Source organism: Chinchilla lanigera, unplaced genomic scaffold (genome assembly GCF_000276665.1).
Source record: "Chinchilla lanigera isolate Chin_1 unplaced genomic scaffold, ChiLan1.0 scaffold00060, whole genome shotgun sequence".
NCBI lineage: Eukaryota > Metazoa > Chordata > Mammalia > Rodentia > Chinchillidae > Chinchilla > Chinchilla lanigera.
The window spans coordinates 8,976,545-9,002,966 of NW_004955461.1; the positions used below are offsets into that span (position 1 = coordinate 8,976,545).

At 44.5% G+C, this 26,422-nt stretch overlaps 1 protein-coding gene and 1 long non-coding RNA gene across 8 annotated transcripts in view; one reads left to right on the plus strand and one right to left on the minus strand.

Moving 5' to 3' along the window:
• Zfat (zinc finger and AT hook domain containing) overlaps positions 1-26,422 on the minus strand; it is a 289,108-nt gene that overhangs the window by 113,345 nt on the left and 149,341 nt on the right. For all 7 annotated transcript variants that reach the window (XM_013521342.1, XM_013521341.1, XM_013521339.1 and 4 more), the window contains 3 exons: positions 19,850-19,937; positions 17,721-17,870; positions 12,661-12,834 (listed from right to left, as the gene is read on the minus strand). In XM_013521342.1, coding sequence (XP_013376796.1) covers positions 12,661-12,834; positions 17,721-17,870; positions 19,850-19,937 — 412 coding nt within the window. The remainder of the gene's footprint in view (positions 1-12,660; positions 12,835-17,720; positions 17,871-19,849; positions 19,938-26,422) is intronic.
• LOC106150032 lies at positions 10,288-12,650 on the plus strand. The gene is made up of 3 exons (XR_001236570.1): positions 10,288-10,522; positions 10,649-11,474; positions 12,322-12,650. It is a non-coding gene; the product is annotated as an uncharacterized LOC106150032 (long non-coding RNA).

Sequence of the window (26,422 nt, forward strand, 5' to 3'; positions counted from 1 at the left end):
CACTGACAGCTTGAGTCAAACAGTCCTGGGAGAGTGTTTGCCATAATCCTTTGTTGCCTAATTAAAACACTGGAATGGCAATTCATAACTAATCATAAAGAAGCAATGTTCTGAAACTAGCAGGTTGTCTTCTACAAAGACACTCCTAAGAATTACAGAAGAGTGGACTGAAAGACCCAGTATTTACCCAGGTCAGAATGACTTCACATGGCTGCAAGATGAACATCAAATAGATGTATATGAATGTAAATCACAGAGGGTCCCAGGAAAAGGAAAAAAATATTATAAAATTTTTAAAAGATTGATTTTTAAAATCATTCACTTTTTATAAAATCTACCTGACTAGGGCATCTGAATACCGAACTACTGGACATCATGACCTACGTGACTGGACGTATGGTGTCACTGTGCATGCACACCTAGACTCCAGGCAGCATTACCTGTTTACGTATGGGGAGCTAGGATTGTGAATCTATGTAACTTGCCAGGTAATGAAGTAGGAAGCACTGGATCCAGACTTTAGTCTATTCTGCCCCGAAGCCCCTATTCACAGCCACCTAAGCACCTTTTCAGCTAATAAGGAAGCGACGCGTATTCCCCTAAAGGAAAAAGGAATGTATAACAGCAGTGCACACATCTATACCACTCTCACATAAAGGTGGCTGGCTGAATGGGATGGCTACCATTAGAAAGGGCCAGCAGAAAGGGGCCACTGGCAAGGGAAGTGTGTCTGGCTGTGTCCAAGACACCGTGTACAACCCTGGGCTCTTTCTTTTCTTCCACTCAAAGGTCCTGGTAGGAACAATGAGGAGGTGATCCCTGCCTGCTGCAGGACGGGCTCAGGCATAGGGCCTACAAGCCCCTGAAAATCAGCCCTGAGAGATACAGATAGGCAAGCATGTGGGAGACCTAGCAGCAGACCCTCACTACAGTCAGCAGTTCCCCTCTGTCCTGCTGCTTTTTAGCTCCCCAGCCCTCTCTGAGACAATCCAAGAATCAGATCCAATTAAGCCAGCTTAAATCAATACACCTAAAGCAAAAGGAAGCAGGGGGAAATGCTTGTGAAACTGTAATAAAGTGAAAGCAGTTATAATAGCAGAGCATTTCTAGAAGCCCTCTTCTCCTCCCCCAGCATGCTCTCTGCCCTGTTTCCACCCCAGCCGAAAGCGCACAGCCTGACAGTGGCTGGCAGGTTCTCAGCACCCTCAAGTCTTCATACAAGTGTCACCTTCTCACCAAATCCTTCCAGAGCCATTCTGATTAAAATGACAGCCCCACCCCCTGACCTGATTCATTTTCAGTATCTTAAAGCTTATGATATTTTTATATTGAAGCTGAATCATTTCATATTCATATTTTTACCTATATAACTCAGTTTTTTTACATCTGAAATGTTTTTGCATTTCCAGTGTAACGTGGCATTTTTTTATTGACTGGTAGTATATTTGTCATCTGTCTCAGGAGAATCTGGGCATGATGACAGTGGAGGATTTTGGTTTCTGCTTGCTGTGATTGGTGGCGTTCACCATGGTAACCAAACTGCCTAATGACCAATGCAGTTAATTGACTAGTCTTTGCTTGGTCTGCCTGGCACCCTCCCAAGCTGTGGACACCTCAGGGCCCTCATTGTGGACACCTCAGGGCCCCCATTGTGCACACTTCCTCCCATGTTATTTAAATGCTGAGCAGTGAGCCCCCACTGAAGACATGGCCAGCACGAAGTGATACGAGCACCTGGTCAGAAGTGTACAAGCTCCCTAGTTCTTATTTGTATCAACACCACTGCAGCAAGAACGACAGAATTGTTACATAGCCCTGTTCACAACCACCCCCAAACTCACTTTGTCTCAGTCACAGGCCATCAAACTACAGTGGGAAAGTGGCTCACACTGAACCAGGCATGGAAACTGTCCGGACTTCAGGCATATACTCAGGAGCCACGGTGGACGAAACAAAGAAACAAGCCACTCTGCAGGAAGGGCAGGGCAGAGCACAGCTGAGAGACAGACGGGGCATCAGCAGAAATAAAGGAGGCAGGGAGGGCAAGGTAGATGCTACAGACACCTGGTTGGCTGTGTTCATTGACTCAGCATCACTAGCAGTCACTGCACGTCAGGACCACACTTGACTGCGGGAGACCGGAGGGAACAAGACAGCAGAGCCCTTGCCCTCAGGGCACTCATCACTTAAACAGACGGCCAGGGAGTATGCCAACAGATAATCACAAACTACCATGTGTGACAGAAGAGACTGACAGCAGCGGAGTGATGTGGTGGTGTGCGGTATGGTCAAGGGAACAGTGCTTAGCTGGAACATAGGATGAGGAGGCAGTGACAAGGGGCTGTGAAGAGTTTTGGAGAGAAGCAACCACAAATGTGAAGGCTGGAGCCCGTAAGACCCCCAGGACCTTCACAATATACACCTCTTATTAACTTCAGCTCCTCAAAGGATCTTCTGTGAAATGATCAAGACTTCCAACAAGGACCGCACTCAAATGGACAGGTGAATGCATGAACGCAGATGCCAGACAGCAAGCAGACGAAAAGGGTAGGACTACATGATTCACTCGAGAAAATAAAATCATGATGAATCAGTTGCAACAGCTACATATGTTCTATGAAGAGTTGCTCACTGAATCTTTACAGTACCTGCTCAATGTTGTGAGTTACCGAATAAATACAAATTATAACGTGGTCTGACTGGATATGCATTAAGCTAAGAAGCTGAGCATTTTTAGTAACATGAGTACTAAAAATAAAAGTTATTATAGGACACTTCCGCATGTCTGGGCCAATCTTTTGAAAAGTATTTTGGCGGTGGGATGCACAGGCGCAACCACCAAAACAAAGCAGCCACCCTGCTGCAGGAAACATATCCTGAGGAAAGAACTGAAAAGGAGGAAAAGCTAATCTACAAGAAAAAGTCCCCTGACATGTAATTTATAATACATGGAGGAAAAAAGAAAATATGAGAATGGTTATATAATTTGTGAATCACTACCTTAATACAACACTACACAATTCTTAAACTTGTCACTTACGGACTGTACAGCAATAGAGAATAATTAGAATATTCATTTCAAGGCTACAAGAATGATACTTATACCTTTTTCACAGGTGTATAAGGATTCCATGTGAATAGGAATAAAGAATTTTTTGTTGTTTGTTTTGGTTTTTTTTTCTGGTACTGGAAATCAAACTCATGATCTTGCGCTTGCCAGGCAGGCACTGTGGCACTGAGCTAAATCCCCAGCCCCCGGAATAAAGATTTTAAAAGAATCATTCATATGGATGTGACAGAATTGCGGCATCCTTTTAGGAAGGGGTTGACCTTTGTGACTGTTGCTTTAATGTTGTCTGTGCCGTAACAGAAAGGCATTTCAGATCATTAGATTCCATCTTCGATAGGCTGGCATGCTTCACCTACCACTGTACAAAGCCCAGACACAGGTCTGTCAATAACTGAACTATGTGGGGCTGAGAATTTATCTCAGTGTCAGAACACTTATCTAGCAAGCAGAAGGCCCTAGGTTTAGTCCTCAGCACCAAAATATTAAAAAGCAAAAAATAAAATAGTAACAATAAGAGAACTATGCAATGGCATCAGTATTCCTGAACTTGAAAAGAGCTTGCTGTGTACAGAATAGCACCTGGGCTGGACTGTTGCACCTTGGCTTACAGCTCTGTCTGTGCAGGTATCCCAAGGAAGAGATGGTCTTACCTTTGCCAATAATCTCAGGGGTGGTCACTTCTTGCCCTCTGAGGCAGGCTTTTACTTTTATAAGCACTCAAAAGTGACTCTAAGCCAAGTCTTGCCGGTGAGGAAGACAGAGAAAGCTGAGTCACAACTCTTTTTGAAGAAGCAATCTTGCAGAAAGCACTCCAGGCTTACTGCAAAAAACTGCCTCAGTGAAGAAAAGCTATGGACAGAAACAAAAGATTCCCAGTGACAAACTACAGAATTTACATCTCAATTACTGATAAAATTTTTCCTATTTGACTCAGAGGCCTATTTGACTCAGAGACATATTAAAAGTCAAAATCACAGCCACCTACAGGAATCTCACAAGCACAATATTAAAAGGGAAAAAGCCAGACCCAAAAGAACATATGTAGTATGAAGCAACTTATATAAAGTTCACAGACCTGGAAAGCTCAGGACGGTGCTAGAAGCTAGAGCAGCAGTCACCTTTGGAAAAGAAGGGAGACTTCGGAGGGGCTGGCCATGTTCTGCTCCTGGCCCTAGGCTGTGGTTACCTCCTTTGTCATACTCCACTGAGCTGTACACTTATGCATTATGCATATGTGTGTTCCTTTAATTTATCAGCACAACAGGCTACCTTTCGCAGAAGTTTTTGAGAACTGGCATTAAATTTGTTCAAGAAAGGAAAGATGTATCACGTAATTCAAAGATAAAGTCTGAGGACTGCATGATAATTTCCAGATCATACAGGCTGCTATTGCAGGTGGAAAGAAAAAAGACATAATCAGCAGGACGCACCCCTGAGGTTTTCAGCGAGGCACCCTTCTGAGCACCAGACTGGAGACCTTCCAGTGCCGGGGACGCACTATTGCACTGCCAGCTCCAATCCCCTTCAAAGGCATGTGATCACCTGCCAAGATGTGGGGAGTCACCTGCACTTTTTCTGCTCCACCTCTCAAGAAGGTACCATCTTTGCAAAACCCATTTAGAAGTTTTCTTTTGGAAGGGGACTGTTACTGATCCCCATCCTCTGGACAATGATCTCTGATCTGGGTGCTGCCTGGGCTGTCAAACTGAACACTGGCTAAATTATTCTACTGTGCACAATGCAAAAGAAACTGCATGGTCTGAAGTCTGATCATCTCAAGTTCTGCCCTTTGTTCAGGCCTTATTCCAGGGACAGCAACCCAATCTGCCCTGTGAAAATGGGGCAAGAGGGATTTGGAGATGGGAAGGGGAGAAAGGGGAACAAGAAACACACATTATCTTGCCTTGGGTTAGAAAAAGAGAGGAATAAGAAATCCACAGGAATGAGGCTGCCTTTCTCTGGAGCGTGTGGGAGGGGATGGGATCGCATCGCGGGCCAGGGGAGCCAGCAGAGCTCCTGCTTTGCTCAGACCTGAGCTCCAGCAGGAAGTCATCCCAGGTAGTCACAGAAACACAAAGTGTCTATGTTGCCCTGGACCTCTGATGCTGAGTGCATGGGATGGACATTGTCAGCACCTAGCTTCAACTTTTGAAAATGAAGACAACTGCCTCTCATCTCCAGGGCCCTAAGTCCCCCCCACACCTGGTGACCACACTTGCAAAGCACAGCACCTGCTGGTTCCTCTGTCACCTGATTGATGAGTTTCAGTGAGGCTGATTCCAGCAGCTCAAGTTACTTTAAATAGTGTTCTACATGAACTAAGGAGGAAGGGAAATGGTAGGAAAATCTTAAACCAATACCTTTGGCTTTCTGGCATTGGGATTCCATCAGAACTAAGAGAAAGTGATGGAAAATTCCTTCCAATTAAAGGCAACTTGTCTGAAATGTCCATTAAAATAATCACTGCAGCCAAAACAAACTCTGTGTACTTCCAACTTGATGGGCGCTAATGTACTTACAGAAAGAATTTCAATAAATCTAAACTGTTATTAGTAACAATATCTAAAGGCATAAAAGTAAAAGTGCTTCCTCATGACTGTTTATCCAGTCTTACTGAGAAAGATGGTATTAAGCATAAGTAAATTTTCAGCAGTTTTCAGAAAACTGACTTTATACTTTTTTCAGAAAAATGACATTTACCCTTTTTCAGCAGAGATACTCTTTGAATATTATCTATCACACTGTGTCTTCCTAATGACAGCACACCTGAAAGAAGAATGTGGTCTTTCCTTGATGGTGTAGATTAATTGCTACAAATATCCACACTTACAGCACAGTTAAGAGCTTGTGGTAATAAGAACTCTAGTTTTTAGAGAAATAAAAAGGACATACATACCCAGTGTGAGTCCAACCCAATGGTGATAGATAAGGCCCCACACCCACACACGCACGCAGGTACTAATCCCTAAAATCTGAAGTGCTACTTTATATGGAGAAGACAAGGATTTTGCAAGTGTGAAAAAGTTCAGGATCCTGAACTTGGAGACAACTCTGAATCATTCATATGGGCCAAGGCACAATCACAAGAAGAAGATAGCTGGATGAGAGACAGAGGAGATGTGATGATAAGTGGGATAGAAGAGATTAGAGATGCTATGTGACTGGCTCTGAACACAAAGGCAGAGATTTATACATCAAAGGATATATGCAGCCTGTTACCTGTCTTCCCCAGGCTGATGGAGAGGCAAGCAGGGCTGATTTCAAGGCCCAGGAGAATCATTTTATAGGCACACGACATCTGGGTCCACAAGAAGTTCTTTTTGTCATGGTTTTGTAAACTACAAGTCTCTTGGGAATAACTGAGCCCATACTATAAAATGAACCCTGCAGTCTGACTCTCAACAGTCAGCTTAAAACTGCTGTGCAGATTTGATAGTGGTACCTTAGTTCACAAAGTTGATTTCACGATTCTGATTTCAAACGAAGCTGGACAAGAACTGAATCAAATTGAATGGTTAGGTTCAGTGTTGACCTTCTGGGGAAATTTGATTTGGTTCTCGTCCAGTCTGGTTTGCAACCAGAATTGCAGAGAGAATTGAGTTCATGAACCGAAGCACCACTGTATTAAATAAGACTTGGTTACCCAAAGCCTTACCAGGGGAGAGGGGTCCAGGGTACAGACTCCTGGCATAGTGCTCTGGTCTTTCTAGTTGTTTCATATGACTGTGTTACCATCTCCTTTGGATCCATTCTTCCTTGTCTGAAAACTGATGTACTAATTACAGAGAATCGCCAAGCTAAGTCGATAGTGGCTTAATGTTTAGCTTGTAAAGTATAGAGACTTTTTAAACTATATTTTTATTTCCATAGCTACTTCTGTTCTGATGTGCATTGTACAAATGACCGTAGATCCTACAGCCATGAAGCAGTGTGCTCTGCAAGTCCTTGCAGTGAAAGGTCTGTTAAGCTTCCCACTGGATGTGTTCCTCAGTACTAGGTGGCAAAGCTCTGGGTGCTGGGCTTCATGGACAGGCAGGCAGGCAAAATGGGCAAAACCTGGCCTCAGGAGGGCAGACCCAGGTTGCAGGGATTCCTGCCTGTGCAGGCAGATTCTTCTTCACCTTCAGTGTAACAGGGATGTGTTCGTTTCTTGTATCTTTTATAACAGATGAGTACAAATTTACTGGCCTAGAACAACACAAGTTTATTATGTTACAGCTCTGGAGGTCAGCAGCCTCAAGTCCACATGTCAGCAGGCCTGCATTCCTTCTGGGGACTCTAGAGGGAAATCTGTTTCTTCACCCTGTGCACCGAACTGGATGAGAACCAAATCAAATTTCCCCAGAAGGTCAACACTGAACCTAACCATTCAATTTGATTCAGTTCTTGTCCAGCTTCGTTTGAAATCAGAATCGTGAAATCAACTTTGTGAACTAAGGTACCACTATCAAATCTGCACAGCAGTTTTAAGATGACTGTTGAGAGTCAGACTGCAGGGTTCATTTTATAGTATGGGCTCAGTTATTCCCAAGAGACTTGTAGTTTACAAAACCATGACAAAAAGAACTTCTTGTGGACCCAGACGTCGTGTGCCTATAAAATGATTCTCCTGGGCCTTGAAATCAGCCCTGCTTGCCTCTCCATCAGCCTGGGGAAGACAAGTAACAGAAAGCTGCCCTGCTGGGTTATCTGCCCCAACCCACCCTGCCCTTAGCATTCTCTGGAGGAAAGAGCGGGGGAATGAGGATGTTGTGCAGAGATGATCTCTCCAAAACAGGCTGGTACTTAGGCACCATTTTCCATATGGTTCCTGATTCTCAAATGTTACATTTTTTAGAAGTAACAGGGTCGTATGTAGGATAAGTGAAGCTACTTTACCCTGGACTAATTTTGCTTTTCAGAGGACACAAGAGGAAGGGGGAGAGATCTCCACACTTGTACCTCCTAGAATATTTTAACAAGCAGCCATGGAATCTCTTATTATGAAGCAAAGAAGGGAGGAAGGAAAAGTTACTTTCTCCACTCAGACCGAATTTCCATACTCAACTCTCCCTCCGTCTAATTATACATCACAAGAGTGCTTGAAACCTAGATAACTCCTCTGTAAATTTCACCAGAAAGCTTCTTAACTCAAGTGTGTGAGGGAAGGTTGGACTGGGGAAAAGGGAAGACCCAAAGGAACCATCTCTGAACTTCAAAGAGCTTTTTATTTCATGATTATAGAATTCTTTTTGGATTATATAATAACAAAGCACGGCAACATTCACCTTCCTTCTGGTAGGAGTGGGCAGAATCATGTACGGACCTCTGGACTGTAACTTATATCTAGGCCCTTTTTACATTCAAAAGGGAGAAATGTGTTGCAGCGTGATTTCTGTGTTAAATGCTTGCAGACTGTTGGTATACATGTAAAGCGTTTGATCAGACTCTTTATAGATCAAGGTCTCTCTTTGTACACATTGACTGGCAAATCTGTCTAAATGAAACCTTTACCCAGAATGGCCTATCGTTTCTACAGTATAGTAATGAGCTCCTCTGGGAAACAGAAATGCAATAAACAGGGATACACCACTTTAAATAAGCAATAAATGTGAAAAATTATATTTGCAAGCAGGTAAAGGAGACAACAATTACTCAATTCCTTTTTACTTCATTAAAAGATGTCCAAGAAGATTCACTTAACAATGAATCCCACGCTTTTAAATATCTAATTCACAAGTACTTGATTTAACACAATTATCTGAGAGATGAAACTGAAGGAAATAACTGGTACTTTTTAGATACTAATATATCCTAACCAGCTTATGTAACACAGCTTTTTCTTATTCAAGCCTCAAAAATTTACTAAGCATCTACTATAAGCCAGGTGCTATTCTAGGTGCCAGGGACATAAATGAAGTATATCAAAATCTCCTGCTTGCAGGGCTTACAATCTAATAAAAGACACAGAAAAATCACAAATGAAATTGTGTAGTCCACTGGAAAAGGACAGGTTTAAAGAGAAGTAGGAAACATGAGAAAAGAAGTAAGTAGCGAGAGAGTTCCAGAAGTAGGGACAAAGAAAAAATGATAAATAAGGAAACTGTTTGGTAAACCTGAGAAAGAAAAGCCAAGTGGAAAAACACAAGAAATAAGGGAGGAATTTAGAAAATGTGGGAAGGGGCAGCACTTTATACACATACTATGCCTGGGAAAGACTCACTGGGAACCTAACTCTCAGTAAGGACCTGAACAAGATGAACAAATATTCATTAGTACAAGGGGACAGAACATTGCAGGCCAGGGGAAAGGCTGGAGAAAATGCTGAGACAGGCACGTGCCTGGCAGGTCCACAGAACAAGGAGACCAGTAACAGAGAGATGAGCACTGGGCAGAGCAGAAGATGAAGGCAGACAAGTGGGGTAGGCTGCAAGGATCACACAGACCATCAGAAGGATTTGTGCTGTGACATAAAATGAGCATGGACCCCTGGGAGGTTTCTGAACCCAGGAAGCAGGAACCTGACCTGATCCAACAGGATCACAGGTTGCTATGCTGAGAACAGAACTCAGAGGGATAAGGGCAGAAGAGGGAACGGCCAGTCAGAGAGCTGCTGCAAGGCCAGAGGCAATCAGCATCTTCACCTACAAATGGGGATGACAATGACGACATCCTCCTAGGATGGTGCCAGCAACTAACCAAGAACTATCCTATCTGCTCAGTTCTGAGACACAATTTTCATAGCTCAATATCTCAGAAACCAGAACGAGTCATGAAAGCCAGTATGACCGCCACTTCCTTCAGCAGTCATGGCAGCTGACCCCGTGTGTGCAGGCAGAAACTTCGTCTCACCGTTCATATCCTTGTTTCAATTAAGTTACATGCACCATTAATATTTGTGTGATGTCTGACTGCCATTTTATTTTATTTTTTTGTGCCAGGAATCGAACTTGGGACCTCGAGTTTGCAAGGCAGGCATCTGTGCCGCTGAGCTATATCCCCAGCCTCTCGACTGCCATCTTTAAAATGTCTTTAAAATGTCTTAAAATTTAAAAATTCTGCTTTACAGGCCAGTGGTGTGGCTCAGCAGTAAAGTATCACTTCCCTAGCATGCAAGAGTCCCCAGGTTCTATCACTAGCACCAAAAAAAAAAAAAAATGTTGTACAAATTAATGGTTAGCAAATCAAGGACAAAGCACAGGGCATGAATATAATGTTAGTGAAAAACAAATTCAACTTGGAGAGAGCATTTTTATCCCATATTTTTCTGCAAAGCAACAACTTATGTAAGAAGGAACTGAATTTGTGGAAGTCACCAACCCAAAAGGATTACCTGCTGCACCCCAAGTGATCTGGCTGAGAAACTCCAAAGCCCCTTGGTAAAGATGACACAGCGTCAAAGTAATGAGGAGTGAATGTGGCCAACTCATACTTTCCCACGGGATCAGCGAGCACCAGCAACAAAACTTAGAGGTGGGTGCTTCGGACTGGGTAAAGATTCAGGGGCTCACTGTACACCAGAGGTGCTCAAAAGAGTTGGGCTTGAAAGGAGCACAGTTTAGGAAAATCTCTAAATTACTTTCCTGTTTTTCCTTTTAGGTACACATGAAAAAGACATGATAACATAGTCTATGGTAACTTTAAAAAGAAAAACACAGGCAAGAAATGGCAGAGGCCTGGCAAAAGCATGCCAAGAGGTGCTAAGAAGTAGAGCATTCCCATTACTTGAAATGAGAACTTGTGGGACTTGCTAATGGACACTTAGCGGGGAAGCACAACACTGCCCAGGCCGTCCCAGGCTTTTGACCCGAGCCATTGAAATGGAGTCATATTTACCAAGATGGGAACAGCCAGGTCAGCAGCCTTGGCCAGTGCCCAACCCAACTTGCTTTCTGTTTCTGTACACCTGCTAGTTAAGTAAGCTTTTACTGGATTTCAACAAGGTTTTTAAAACCAAAGAGAAAAAGTATGTGATACTGTATGTGGTACTCAAAGCCTAAACTATTTACTATCCTTTTGCAAAGTGTGGCAACTCCTAAGCCATAGGAGACAGGTTTGGGAGGGAAGACAAGGAGCTAGAAATGAACACACAGTTTAAGGGGCCAGTCAGATATCCATGTACAGATGTTGGGCAGGCAGCTCCAGCTGCAAGGCCAGGGCCTGGGGAGAGGCTACCATGAGCTCAAAGTTTTTGAGCACAAAGCCCAAATCACCACGTAGGCTGGAGGCCACAGCACCCTTGCCAGTCCCTGTGAGGGCCATCCCACCCCAGCTATCATGCCCCAGGGGACAATGCAGACTTTCCTGGCTCTGGGGACAGCTGTTCTTCACAAGAAGACTTCAGGAAATGTGTCATCACATCAAGAAACTCAGTTCTTGCTGAATGGTCCAGGCAACAGACAGATCAGTGAGGCTGACTGTGGAGGTATGGAATTCAAAACTATGTGATTTTATTGCTTTCATCATTCATATCTGACCACTTCATAACTGTCATTGTGTTTTTTATTTTGATTATGAAATTTTTATTTAGAGAACACTAAGTTTTAACAATTATAACCCTGATACCTTTTCAGTCTTCAGCAAGCCCCTGGCGAGTAATACTGAGGACTCCTGGCCAAGTGTTCAGCCTTTCCACCAAGTCCGTCAAACTCAGATAAATTCTTGGCCATGAGCCAACAGCACACACAAATAAGGCCAATTCCAAGAATATTCATACCTGGCTATATCATCCCTTACATACTGAAATTAAAATGTCTATTGAAATAACTTGGGTCTTCACAGTGAGCTCCAATTTTTGTACATAACTATGCTAAAATAACAATAAATTTGAAATAAAGTTTAACAACTTTGCTACATGAAGTATTCACAAGTCTCTCACACAACGGGGGTTTCTAAGTAAAATGAACATTGTTTAAGGGGTTTCACAGTTTAGCTGCCTGTCTTCCAAGAACAAATCTCCCTTCCCTCCATGTAGCCCAGGCCAGGGACCTGTCTTAGCACTCTGCCTCTGACTTACACCCTGTTCCCAGAGCTCCTGAGCTCCTTCTGATTCTGGCACTTATCTCTAGCAGGGTCCACCCACCCTCTGTCCTCCCTTCTAGATCATAACCTCCCCAAAGATGGAGACTGGCCCTTCTTGTCTGGTTCCCTATGCCCTCCCTTCACAGCCGGTACACACAAGAACTCAATCAAGGTTCTCAAGGAATGAAGAGAAGTACACTTAAGCATACTTTATTGAGTTTAAATCTGCCCACTTATCGTCTGTATTTTAGGCAGAGCCCCACTTTGGATGGAACACAGGAACCCTGCGGCAGCCTGGATGACAAAGAGCATCCACTTGAAAACTCAGGCTGGTGTGATCAAGGATGTCAGGGATGGAGGGCTGAAGAGGATGGACACTTCCAGAACCCACATCAAGGCCTCCTGAGATGGCCCCACTCCCTGAAGCAGCCTCCCTGCCATGCCTCCCCACCACACAGCACACACCCAGAGAGTGCACAGCGCCCCTCCAAGTCAGGCCCACTCTGCACTGGGCTCTTGATATGCTGCTTTCCAGGGAAGACCAGCCTCGGGCTGCATATTTACAGGCTGACCTGGGGCCACTTACTCACCATCAGCCGTGTGAAGGAGCTTGTGACTCTTCAACGTCCCTTTTGATTTGAATTTCTTGCCACACATGTCACACAGGTGAGTCTTCTCAGTGCTGTGACGATTCATATGAGCCTTGAGGTTACTCTTGCTGCGAGTCGCATACTCACACAAAGAACATTTGAAGGGCTTCACCCCTACCAGGGGAAACAAATGTACATACAAGTGTGCATACAGCTGCGACCTCAAAGGAACAGATCATACCTGTGAAAACAGCGCACATCCCTGCCTCCCCGACAGGCTCTTCCTATGTGGCTGTTTCCCACAGGGACACTCTTTCCTGGAGGGTCAGCCAAGCACCTCCACTCCACAGCCTTTCTGACCCTCCCAAGTAGATTTCTCTACTTCCAGGTCAATGTTCTTAAGTGCTTCAACTCTCCTGTGAGAGTGTTCACAGCATGTTACAGGGAGCTGGTCACACCTGCCTCTCCCAACATCTGGGAACTTCCTGAGGACAGAGATCCTGAGCAAATGATGGAACAGATAATCACTAAATTCGATTGAACTAAGTTAAAATGAATAAAATTAAAGGCTTCAAGGGCCTTTGCAAAAATCCATGGTTTTGGGTCTTCAGGATCAAATGTGAAAGCATATGTTGCTTCATAAACTAACAGAGCTTTGCAACACTGGTTGTTGTTGTTGGGCCAAAGATTCAGACTTAGGGGTTTCTTGGCATTGAACTTCGTTCTTCCCAAGCACGTATACAAGGCCTGCTTTTGTACTAAGCACCAAGGGCTAATCCTGAAACTGAGACTTAGTGCCTGTCCAACTGTCCAGTGGGAGGTGCAGACAAGCACACAGGTTGTGACAGCCAAGGGTGATGCACAGTAGGGGCGGGCAGCAGAGGGTCCCAGAGCCAGGTGTGTGATGGAGAGTGATCAGTGAGCCAGGCGTTTTCTTCCACTGTCTCTACTGCCTATGACTGCTGAGGGAACCGAAGCTTTACGATGCTGAGACAAGAAGCTGAGAGGCACATGAGGGCCGACAGTGCACCATGGTCCATGGCAAAGCCCAGAGCTGGAGAGTGAGGTGATAATCTAACCATGGAGCACCAGTAAGCCACATAACCTGGAACTACAGTTTGGATCATGGTCCCCACATCTGTAAAGTGATGGGTCCAGAAGTAACCTCCCAGGGAACCTCTGCATCCTGCCTGTGCTCTGGGCACATGCTTTTAAGAGCAGGGCTATTGGTATGTGCCAGCATGGGTACAGCACCAGCTCTGAATCACACGCAGCCTGCCCAGGCATCCTAACAGCAGGTCAAGCTACCGAGAACTCAGGCATACACCTCCATGGAGGAGAAGCCCACACAGACCACGAAGAGGCGTGCGATGTAGCTCAGTGGTGACAGTTCCTGTGAGAACAGTTGAACTATCATCACTGAGGTACTACTGGACCTGGTGCTTTTTTAGAAATCATTATTCAGATACTACTGGACCGAGTGCTTATCTTCACTCAAGAATGAAGATAAGTGTGTGCTCATAACCCGGGAGAAGCCAAAATCCTAACTTCTGTTCCCTGTCATGAATGGAAAGAAAAGAAACAATACAGCAACTTGGGGAACAGTGACACATTTTAAGGCATGTCACTGCCTTCCCAACAGCCAGCTGTGCACAACAGCTCTGTCCCTCTGCACTCTCCTACTGCACAGCCTGCAAAGGAGACGGCAGATGAGTCAGCTGTGCAGGGCTCCAGCTCATCTACAGCACGGCCTTCGCCCCACAGCGAGGCACAGAGACAGCTGTGCTGGATCCACACCATGTCCATTACTTGGCTGCTGTGGAACCCTGAATGAAGTTACAGGCCATCTGAGCAACAAATGTCACATATATGAAAAATGTTCTATATATACAGCTAAGCACTATGACTATAACCATCACCATGTTTTACATCCCTTTTTACCTTTTCTTGGTATTTTGTATGGTTTTCTGTTCTATTAACTTGATTTTTCTGTCTTTTTGAGACAGGGTCTCTTGGCCTTTAGCTCACTCTATACTTCAGGCTGGTCTCAAACTCACAATGATCCTCCTGCCTCAGCCTCCCAAATGCTGGGATTACAGGTGTGCGCCACCATGCCCAGCTTTGATCTTTCAATATTTTCTGCTTTCCTTTTCTCATGCTGTATATTAAAAATAAACAGACAGAAGGAACAGTTATGGTACAGTCATCAACTCAAAAAAAACTAAATACTGTAGTGTGTGCAGATATGCTTTTTTTTTCCTTTTGTTATTCCATCATAACAGGAAAAACAAAATTAGGCTAACTAAATACTATTATGCCAGACTACTCTAACAAAAAGTAGACGTCTTTGGCTTTCTGAATCCTCTCATAACTCTAAAGTTGTTCAGAAAATAGATTTCTTTCCAATTGTAAATACACAACATTAATGCCCTATCAGATTTAAATACAAAAGCACTGGTTGTATATTAATATGTTGGAAACCATCTACAGAGGGTTTTATATATCTGTAAATGATCTCCCTGCTCCTACAACAAATTCCAAAGTAGTTTACAGCTTCATTAGATAGATAAGTAAGCCAATGTTCAGAAAGATGAGGTGTTTGTCCATTCCACAGCTCCTAAGTGGTGAGGGAAGACTGGAACTGCATGCACAGGTACACGTAATTACAGTCAGATGCCTTGCTGAGACCAGCCTCCCTTTGCTTCATCAGGGTCAGTTCCCTGCAGATTCCTGAATGCCATTCCAAACCTTCCCTCCAGACAGGTGCTTCTGCCTCTTTTTTGCTGAGAACACTGGCTAAGGCCATGACTGCCCTCGAGTCCATGAGGAAGAAGCAGCACATACAACCTGCCACCCTCATGCCTGCCCCAGTGCAGGAGGTGGATCCTTCCTCTGATGCACATCAGTGGAGAAGTGGAAAGCATGGGCTTGGGAATCAGATGTCATAATACAACCCTAGCCCACCTCTTGTCAGCTATATGACACAAGCAAATTACTTAACTGTCTGATCCTCATCTCCCTCACGGTTATAAGATGGATGCCTCTAAGGTTACTGAGAGTACTAAATCAGATTGAGTGAGAATGCACCCAGCACCTGGCTGGGAGCCAGCAGGTGTTCAGTAAGTGTTAGTAAACAAAAATAATCTTCTTGCCTTGGGTCTCAATCCCTCTGCCTTCTCCAGGTTCCTACTCCTTTAGGCACAGTTCTCTGTACTCAATTATTAACCACCTCCTTCCTAACAGACCCTGACCAGGACCCTGTAACAAGTCCCATAATGGAGAAAATACTTTATCCTCCATCCCTCTCCTGTCTTGTCTTCCTGCCTATAGCACTCCTGCTTCCTACCCAGCAAGAAGAGCCCAATTGCAAAAGTCTGGAAGAACTTTTGCTGGGCCCCTTCTCCTTCCTCTTTCCCAGGAGCGCTATATCTATGACCACGGAGGAGAAAAACAAAGGTGGTAGGCTGCCTGTGGTGGACTGACAACTGGTGGTCAACTTGGAACATCAACTGAACCAGCGTGGTGCTGGGTGTGCAAGGCCCACCTGAGGATTGCTGCCAGCAGCATAAGAGGCAGAACTGGAGAGGAGGCTGTGAAAAGCTGTTGGGAGGCTGTAGGGAGCTATAGGGAGCTGCTGGTTCTCCTGGAGGAGCTTGTCATGCTGACTTTCGTGATGAACTCAGCTGCTCTCATCATTGAAGGAAGCTGAGAATAGCTGTAGTTCACTTTGGGGGAATTGTGATCCTCACTTTGAGCATCACATCCTGGCACCAGAGGGAAAGATGATGCACTGCTCAGCCCCTAGGAGAAGGTTCTCACCTTGGCTTTCCTGATGGGAACTTGGCTGTTCTTATCATCGGAGGAGCTTGGGACCTCACTGTCACTGACAATGGCTATGGTATTTTGGGCCCTGCTTCCTGGCCCCAGTGCAGATCCCTCAGCCTGCTGGCACAGATCCTTCACCCTGCTGGCACAGACCCTTTACCCCACTGGCACAGACTTTCTAGCTTCCACCACTGACCTCTGGGGCTTCCCAGTGCAGATCTGCGAAGCAGGCCTGCACGAGACATTGTCGCGGGCTCTTGGCCTCCTATTGGACTCAAGGAGGGCACTGTTATGGGCTCTAGGTCTTCAGCTGGACTCATGCAGGATATTGCTGTGACATCCAGGCCCTCAGTTGGAGTCTTTGGTTTTTAGTGTGTGGACAGATTTCCTGCACTTTTTTTTTTTTTTTTTTTGGTCTTTTTGAGACAGGGTCTCACTATGTAGTTCAAGCTGGTCTTGAGCTCACTTTGTAGTCCAGGTTGGTCTCGAACTCACAACGATCCTCCTGCCTCAGCCTCCAGAGTGCTGGGATTATAGGCATGCACCACCAAGCCTGCACTCTTTTTGTATATTACTCTTTGGGTGACTATCATAAAATAATCTTATAAATGATGTGTCCTGTACTGTACTGCTCCCTTTGCAAAACTCAAAACTACAACACCGCCTCTATGGGAATTATGACTTAAACTTTTCAAAGTCCCAGCACATGGCTCTCCCACACTGCCTCCACAACAAGTGCCCCAGAGCACAGTCTATATCCTTACTTGCCTCCAATTTGTCTCCATACAACTCTTCCCCCTTCTGAATACATTCTCCATGATGTGAACACAACACTCCATAGCGCCCTCTTCACCTTCCTTCCTTCATGATACTAGCAATTCTTCAATGGTTCCAAGTGCACTACACAGCATGAGCACTGGAGCTGCTGCTGTGCATAAGACATAGGTGCATAAGACATAGGCGCACCTGCTTCTCAGCAAGGGATACATGGTGATTATCTCACAACTGCAATGGGAACTAGGAGGAAATACATACATATACCCAGTGCAAAAGCAACGGAATGAGTAATGGTTTAAATCTCAGACCTTTAGGAACTGATGGATAGACATACCTCTGTGTGATAAAAAATCCTAACTGCAGGGGATGTGAAGATACGGCTTCCTCCGAATGGTCGTCCAAAATAGTGTGGAGCATAAAATTAAAAGGGTTCCCTGTGCATGCAGACCAGTACTCACCCTCATGAGCCCAGATATGACGCTGAAGGTCTGAGCCATTCTTCATGAAATAGAAATCACAGTATGGGCACTTCATGGCTCTCTTTCCAATTAGCCCTTTCAGCTGCACCCGCCTCCCAAGAACCTCAGAAATGGTGCTCATGGAGACCTCTGGAAGAAAGCAGGATGACAATCAGAGGAGGCAAAGGACTCTGGCTCAAGTTAGATATAAAGAAATCTTCTGATGACATCTGCATCACTCAGGGGACAAATCAGCATATGCCTTGTGGTATCATGAGAACTTTTTGCCTAAAAAGTTAAGTAGAATCTCACCAAGCTTCAAATCTAAATACCTGTTAATATAAAACATGAGGAAAAAAAAAATAACATGAAACAAGAATCAGACAAGTATGGAATATGACAATGTCTATAGGAAAAATGACTCAGTTTCTCCCAGAAATGAGTGACATGGATCAAAGGTGAGGATAAGTGACATAATTACCAAACAAAATTCCTGCATCTTGATTCAAACAAATCAACTGCAATTACGTGTGTGTGTGTGTGTGTGTGTTAGGTCGGCTGGAAAATTTTTAAGTGAACAAATACTGGTAATAAGCATTCCCTGTTAATTTTGTTTTTGTTTTGCTTTTTGGTGACACAGCAGTTATTTTGAGAAAAACCTTTATGAGTCAGAGAAGATTTGTAAGGTTTTATGGCTGAACTGCATGATATCTGGGACATATCTATTCTAGAAGAAAAAGGGTTTGTGGAGTAGATACACGAAAAAAGTTTTCAAAATGTAGATCATTGTGTAAAGTGAGTTCTCAAACTCACTTCATGGGTTCCAATTTTAGTAGTATATATTAATCTTACAAAATACTGCATCTCAGGGTGGCATTTTCATACACGCACATACTTTGATCTTATCTGTCTCCGCTAGTGCCCTCCTTTAAGCCCCCCAATCACTTTTCTCTTCTCTAATTCCTTTCTCTTGTACTTTCACATCATCATTTCTTCCCCTTCATATTATTTTATGTACTTGTGCACATTTGATATTTTTCCATTATAAAAAGTTTAAAACAGAGCCAAAAGAGCACTTTAGACTTCTTCATGAGCAAAGGCCAGTGGTTTTAATGCCTATCTTGGGCTCATATTGGACCACTGCTCACTTATGACACAGGCTAACATGGGAAGGACAGAACTGGGTCTGCAGAGCATCTCAGAGCCGAAGCCCTGCCACACCAATGAAGGTTCAAGGCACTGCCTTCTCCCAGAGAAAGCAGGAGTGTCAGTGCCCATTTGTTATTGCTTAACTTTCCTCCATTTCTCATCATTTACAATCAGTGAGTCTGCTCCCTCCTACCAAGGGGAGACACACATTTTTTTGTAGAAGAAAAGAGAGCAGGGTGCCGAGAGGGACACTTAGCTAATCTGTTGCTCATTTACACAACACAAGAGCACCCATGAACACCATCTTGGTGGCCTAATGAGGCACTGGGGGTTGGGGGTTAAGCCCTGTCAGAATGATCCCACGGAGGAGATGGGGAGAGTGACAATGGCTGGAGTATAAGGTGTCAGCATGCTACAATGTTGGGGGCAGGGCAGCCAGAAAAGCAGGCCCAAGAGAGACCTTAAAAATGAACAGGACTTAAGAGCAGAAGTCACAGGACATGGGTGCCTAGAAAGCTGGTATATCTCACCTAGGCAGTGCGGGAATTTAGGACCACAGTGACGGTCACTTCTACCCAAGGAGGCGCCTCAGGCTGAGTGGGCACCAACACTACTTATAAACCACTGCTTTGCATAAAACAAATTCAAGACAAGGGCCAGGAACAAGGCAAGGATCTTGGCTAGAATGCGGCATAGGCAATCCATCAAAGGGCATTTAACTTCATGATAAAAGGGGGAGAGGGTCACTGAGACTGCAGGGAGTAGAAGGTGTAACTGAAGACCAGGTAACAGCATAAAGTGAAATAAATAATCATATAAATCCCCAAGCTTTAAATCAGATGACTGCTTCCCTTGAATTTATTTATGTATTCATTCTTCTTCATTTCCATATAATATAGCTGATATTTAATGTTTTAAAACAAACAGACATTTAAAAATTGATCTTCCGAAACTGATCACTCCAAAATCTATATACTTACCAGGATGGTTTGTCTTGATATGTGACTTTATCAATCGATCTTCTGAAAAAGACTTTTCACACACAGGACAAGAATAGCTCCTTTTGTCCTTAATAAAAAGAGAACATAATCAACTGATAGTCTTGTTTAAATCTATGTTATATAGAAAAATAACTACTACTATCATCATCACCACCACCATCATCACCATCACCACCATCCCATCATATCACATCACATCACCACTACCATCACCATCAACAACAATAGCATTATCATCACCTTCACCACCTACAGCACTGCCACCACCAACACCACCACCATGGCTGCCACTGCCGCTGCCACCAGCATCACCATCACCACCATCAGCATTATCACCACCAACTTGACCACTACCACCACTATCATTAGCAGTAGCCTCATCAAAACTAGACACATGGCATATCCATCCAAGGGGGTTAGATGAATATACACCCTCCACCTGGCCTGGCACAGCCTGGGGAGCTCCTCAATAGTGCAATGGCATCAGCTCCAGTTTAGAATTGAGGGATGGGGCTTCGAAGAGTAGAAGGGAGGGGGCAAAGGGTAGCATTCAACATCAAAGCCGTGATTCTTCCACACAACCCAGGGCTGCTCCATGGCTCCACGGTATAATATGTCCTCATGCTTTACATGGGTTTTCATACATGTTGTTATACTGAGATTCACAATTACTCACAAAAGAAAAGGGGCTTTTCATGCTATAGATTAAGAAACCAAGGCCCTGGGTGATAAGGCCAAAGTCTGAGAGGAAGGGACAGTGTTGGAATGGAAGTCCCCAGATGTCCACCTAGGACTCCTCCTGCCACTCTAAAACCATGTGTCCACGCAAGGCTGCGGGGAGGAAGTTCATTCTGCACTTGCTGCTAGCTTGATCAACTTCATCCCTACGGTATTACACTCTCAGCTGGCCGGCAGCTCTCAAGAATGACTCATTTAAGGCTTTTGCTCATCTATTTCTCTCTTAGAGCTCACCTCAGAGCTATCTCACATTAGTTTTTCCTAGAAAATGGGGTTATGGATTGAATCCCACATCCCAAATTTTATATACTGGAATCCTAATCTCCAGTTCACAATGTCACCTTCTTGGTAAAGATCCTCATCTTTACAGATGTGACCCAGGTAAAGTGAACGAACTAGGGCCCTAATCCAGTATGACATGACTGATGTCCTCATGAAAGGGGACATTTGTACCCAGACATGCACAAGGTGAAAATGAAGGCAGAAACCAGGTGATGCATCTACAAGACAAGGAGGGCCCATGACTGACAGCAAATCACCAACAGCCTGGAGAGGAGCCTAGAGAAGATTCTCCCTCACACCCCTCAGGAGCCCCTCAGGAACCCCAAGGAAGAAATCTGTCCAATACTCTGATCATAGACTTGAGTTTCCACAATGGAGCTGATGTCTGTTGTGTTAGACATCCCTAGTATAGTACACTTCTTACACTTCCCAAGCTCACATCTAGCATGGCCCCTGCTCATGTGAACTTAAGGAGAACTAACTCCACATGAGAGCTTGGCACTGCAGCAAGAGCTCCCCATGCCCTGAGCAGATGACTGATTGCAGGCCTCAAAACCTGCTCTGTACCTCCAAATAATAGTAGCATAGCAGCTACATTCACTTCTTAAGAACTTACTGGATGCAGGTGCTATATACACTTTGTGGGGCATTCAGGGACTTGCCTGATGTCATACCACCATAGGGAACCATGAAGGAGGTCCAAACCAGGCCTCTGACCTCTAGAGAAGTTGCTCTTATGAGACTGGGACTAGCCGTAAAGACTGAGGAATCAGACCTGGGCTTAATCCTGGTTCCACCGTCAGTTTGCTGGGGAACTCTGGAAAAGTGATTTAACCTAAGTGCCCCATTTTCATCATCTGCAGAATGGCAATACAAGCAGCACCTCCTTCGTAAGTTTGCAAGGGAAATAAAGGAGATGATGAGCACACAGAGTGCTCAGAACAGAATCTAGCCAGTAGCCTGTAGTGAGTGCTCAATAAATCTCAAGGACTTTGCTGCAGTGACTTTAGTGCTTTGATAACGCAACTCAGCCTGATATGCTGTCCTTCGTGTGGGTAATGCACCCCAGAAACTTTGGAGTGGGATTTGGAATGAGCATCCCCAAACTCCTCTGTGGATCCATTCTCCTTGCTATGGCAGAACACTTTCTGAGGCCAGGGTTCCCCAGAGCACACACTGGAAAAGGGTATTTCATCTTCAAAAAAGGAAAGGTCCTCTGAACAACTAACTAGTCTGAACACATCTCCCACCATACACCTGGGGCCAAGCAATGCCTGCCAAGGCCAGATGTCCAACAGGTCCAAGCAGCTCTCCAGAAACTGCCCCAAGCTCTCAGTGCCACAGACCTCCACCAAGGTTGCACCACAGCCTTGGGACTCCTTGATGTGTTCTGTGATTGTCCTCCATTGCCTTGACCTTGTGCTCAAAGTGCCATTTTGGGAAACATGCCCTGGGCCCTGCTGGCATCCTAGAAAATGTCCTCATAACCCCCACAGTCCCCAGTGTCCTTGTCATGAGAGCTAATGGAGGCATTCAGGAGAGCTTTGAAGGAGTTTCCACTGATCTCCCCTCAGCCCTTGCAATTTGATTTTTCTTCTTTTAATCCCTGATAGTCTGAAAGCAATGTATCTCAGCGTTTATCAGGGTCCCTATTTCTTGATGCCTTTGAAGATGGTCAGAAGGACACAGGCAGTGGTAAAGGCTGCTGGGAGAAGCGTAGACTCTCAGGAGTCATTTACTTCTTTTTCAAACCTCAGTGCCTTGCCAGAGATAAAACTCAAACACACAAGGCAAATTTTAAAAGAGATATAGTTAAAAGAGCTCCTGGCAGAGGCAGGGGCACTGAGAAACCCAGCTGGAAGGATGGGAAACAGCCCAGCCCTGGGAGTTTGTTTGCTTGCCTAGAAACACCTTCCAAGCAATCAGAATCTTCTAAAATAACAAGGGAGCGTACATGAGGCCACAGGCATGGCACGGGGTGCAGGACCAGGCCAGAGTCTCAAAGCCCAGCCCATCCCTCTGGACAACCTCACTTGCTCTGTGTTCAGAGCCAGGCGCTTTGGCCCCTACAGGAATGAACTAGACAGTTCACAAGTCCAAAACCAGTGCTGTTTGGAGAATATCAAATCGAATCCTCCCACAGAGTATATGTAACTGATGCATAAGTAAGTACCTCTGAGACAGGGACTTAAAAGCTGCTTTTGCTAAAAAGCACCGACTCTTCACTTGGGCCTGCAGGTACCCAACAGTAACTGAAAGCAAGATAAAGCTTGGCATCCCTGCCTTCATGTTTGTATCTGTCTCCTTTACTACCTTAAACTTTGGGTCACATCTCTGCTAAGCTCTTCCTATGGACATGCTGATCATTCAAGGGGCACCTGTCTAAAATCAGAAATACATTATTTATTTGGCCTAAATCTAACTAACCCCTATCATTTCCCTTCCAAATGAATGATACCAAGATAAGAGAACCTAAGGTATTTTCAAGATTTACAGGAATATTCAACTGCCAGCTTTCACTATGTCCTATTCCAGACACCTTGGAGTGGTATCTAGAAGTCTCTGGTTACAACTCAAAACCTAGTCACCCTGGATTACAGGAGGCCTCTGCAGACAAATCATCCATGATGAAATCATCTCTCTAAACAGCAGCAAGTGTCCTATGAGGGAAACTGAGGCTATCCCCCCTAAATAGGAGCAATCAGATCATGTGAACCAGACCCTCAAACAGTAAGGACATCTTGGGAGTCCCTGATAGAACCAGAACTGAGACAACAATCAACCAGACCCTAGCTTAGTCCAGAAATCCAAGAAGAACTTGACTGTTTCCTTTGTTAACAGGCCCACCTCATCTCCACTGGTGCTACAATCTCTTTGGCTCGTTTTCTCCTCAATCTGAGGTCCACTTCCTTTCTCAACTATAGCTTTTGCCTGTGAGTTCATGCTCTTTCCTCTGTTTTCATTTCTACTGTCATTGAGACAGTTCTCTCGCCTCCAGTATCAAACAAGTTGGGGGATTCTACTCTGAATAATTTCTCAGGAATAAAGGCCATGGTTGTAGTATCTGCTCTCCTCTATGGCTTCACTCACTCATTTTGTCCCAGGGCGCCCATTATAGGCCAGGTGCTGGCTCTGAGAATAAAGGTGTGAGAATCTCAAGGGCCCATGAGCTCATCAAGAAATAGACATGTCCCATGCAGAGCCCAACAGCCAGCACATTTTGATGCAGAAAAAGTAGCAACACGCAGGAAAGGTGACACCTAAGGCGTGAGCGATTAGCTTAAGTGGGAAAACAGCTGGAATGTTTTCTAAGATTTAAGATCTCAACAGTCAGGTTTCCCTTTTCATTGAAGACAGTTCTGTTTTGCCATGTCATGGCCTTTCAATGCCGAGTGTGGGTCCTTGCCAAAATGAAGATATTCTATTCCCAAGAAGCTCTGGGAAACTGAGACCTCCTGCATAGTGGGTAAATGCCCAAGCCATAATGCAGAAACAAACTCATTTTGGGACCAAGTCAAAAGACCGTATTCTGGTAGCTCTTGGAAAGGAATAATATGTCCCATCACTTTATTTAAATGACATTCTTCTTTACTAAAAAAAAAAAAAAAATCAATACTGACCAGGTATATTCATTTATTTCCAGAAAGATATTGAAGGCAACTTTTTCTACTTTCTCTGTGCTTTTTGCCCATATGTTATTTTAGCTGATTTCCAGCAGGTATATGGTGACCAGTGGCTTACAGGTTTATCGGAGGGGGCGCCCCCAAGGAAGGAGGTCAGTTGCCCACCTGACAGCGCCTTCCAGCACATACTGCAGACATGATGACAAATGAACACTCAACACGGAAACAAAGGCCTCAAAAGCAATGCCTCCGCTGGGTGTGAGTGAACTCTGCTGAGGAGTTCTGCTTTCTGTCCTATTTCATTTTGAAGACAGCTAATTATGAAGCACTAAACTGGTTTCACAACCTTCTAAGGTATATGACCAATGGATCTTTTCTTTAAGAGAATACCAACCTAGGTGTCCTATACCTGTTTCTTAATTTCATCTCCACAGCCCTGAGCGGTTGGAGAAAGCACTGTATATACACTTTGGTTTGGTTTTGTTCTTGCTTTTGCAGTGTTAGGGAGAGAACCCAAGGCCTCACACTTGCTAAAGTGCTCTAACAATAGGTATATCTCCAGCCTTCTTTCCCGCCACCCTACCAATGAGAAAAAGGACGGTCAGTAAGGCTCAGCACTTTGCCCCACATTCCAGAGTTATCCAAGCACATCAGAATCCTAAGCTTTCTCTCCATCTACCAAAACCATGTTTTCTCATCTCTATTTCCCAAAATTTGCACAGTGCTGTAAAGAAAGGATTTGTTCCAGAAACATCACTGACTAACCCCTTTGGTATGGTCCCCAAATTTCCCCGGAGCCAGTACTGTCAGCCCTCCACATCTAGGGGCTCCTCATCTGTGGGTTCAACCAAGCAGCAATCAAAAGTACTTGAAAAAAATAGCCTGAACTTTTCCTTGTCATTATTCCCTAAATAATATAGTATAACAACTATTTACAGGCCATTTACACTGTATTAGGTATTACAAGTAATCTAGAGAAGATTTAAAGTATATAGAAGGATGTGCGTAGGAAATGTTCCAATACTTCAGCATTTTATATAAGGACTTCGGCATCCATAGGGGGTCCTGGCACCAATCTCCCTGGATATCAAGAGATGCTTACACGCACTTGACTATAAGCCAACACTATCTGGTTACTACTGGAAGGAGGCAGCAGTGGGAAGAAACTACGCTAGAGATGTGCACTCCTCCCAATCACTAGGTGTAGCTAATTCTTAGCTACAGGAACTAAGAAATAATTATAAGGACCACAGAAACTGACAATATGCCAAATTATTCTAGAGTCCTAATGCAATTAGAATGGTCCTGGATATAAATAAGATCATTTGGAGGGGTAGGGAGAATGTTACTTTAAATGTCTTTAGTTTCTGCTCTGCATGGGAGTATATACTCAAAGGAGTAAAAGCTAAAACAAATGTAAAGTCCCATCTCTAGGGTCATTAGTCAGGAAACCTAGCCCCAGAGATTATGCTTTTCTCAGTCAAAACAGCACCACTTCCTGAACCAGACAGACCCTGCCAGTCCTCAGCTCAACCACGAGGATATCCAAAAGGCAGTTGTACATCACAAGAGTGTTCACAACATTGCACTGGAGCTTCGACAGCATCCAGAAAAGCAGGCAAGCCCTGTATACTCTATGTTCTGGGACAGGGAAACTGAGCTCAGAAAGATCCAGCAGCCTGCACAGGATGCAGAGCTGCAGGGAAGCCCTGTGCTGTGATTTCAAATCTCCAGTTTTATCTACTTTCCAATAGCAATGCTGCATCTAGTGTCAAGAACAATGAAGAGGAGGGGACAGTGAAGATGACAAGCTAACTGCGCATGGGGTGGCAATGAAGCATGGGCAACTTCTCCTAAGATGCTTCAAACTTTGGAAACCCTTCTTAAGAAAGGGTTAGCATTTAACCTT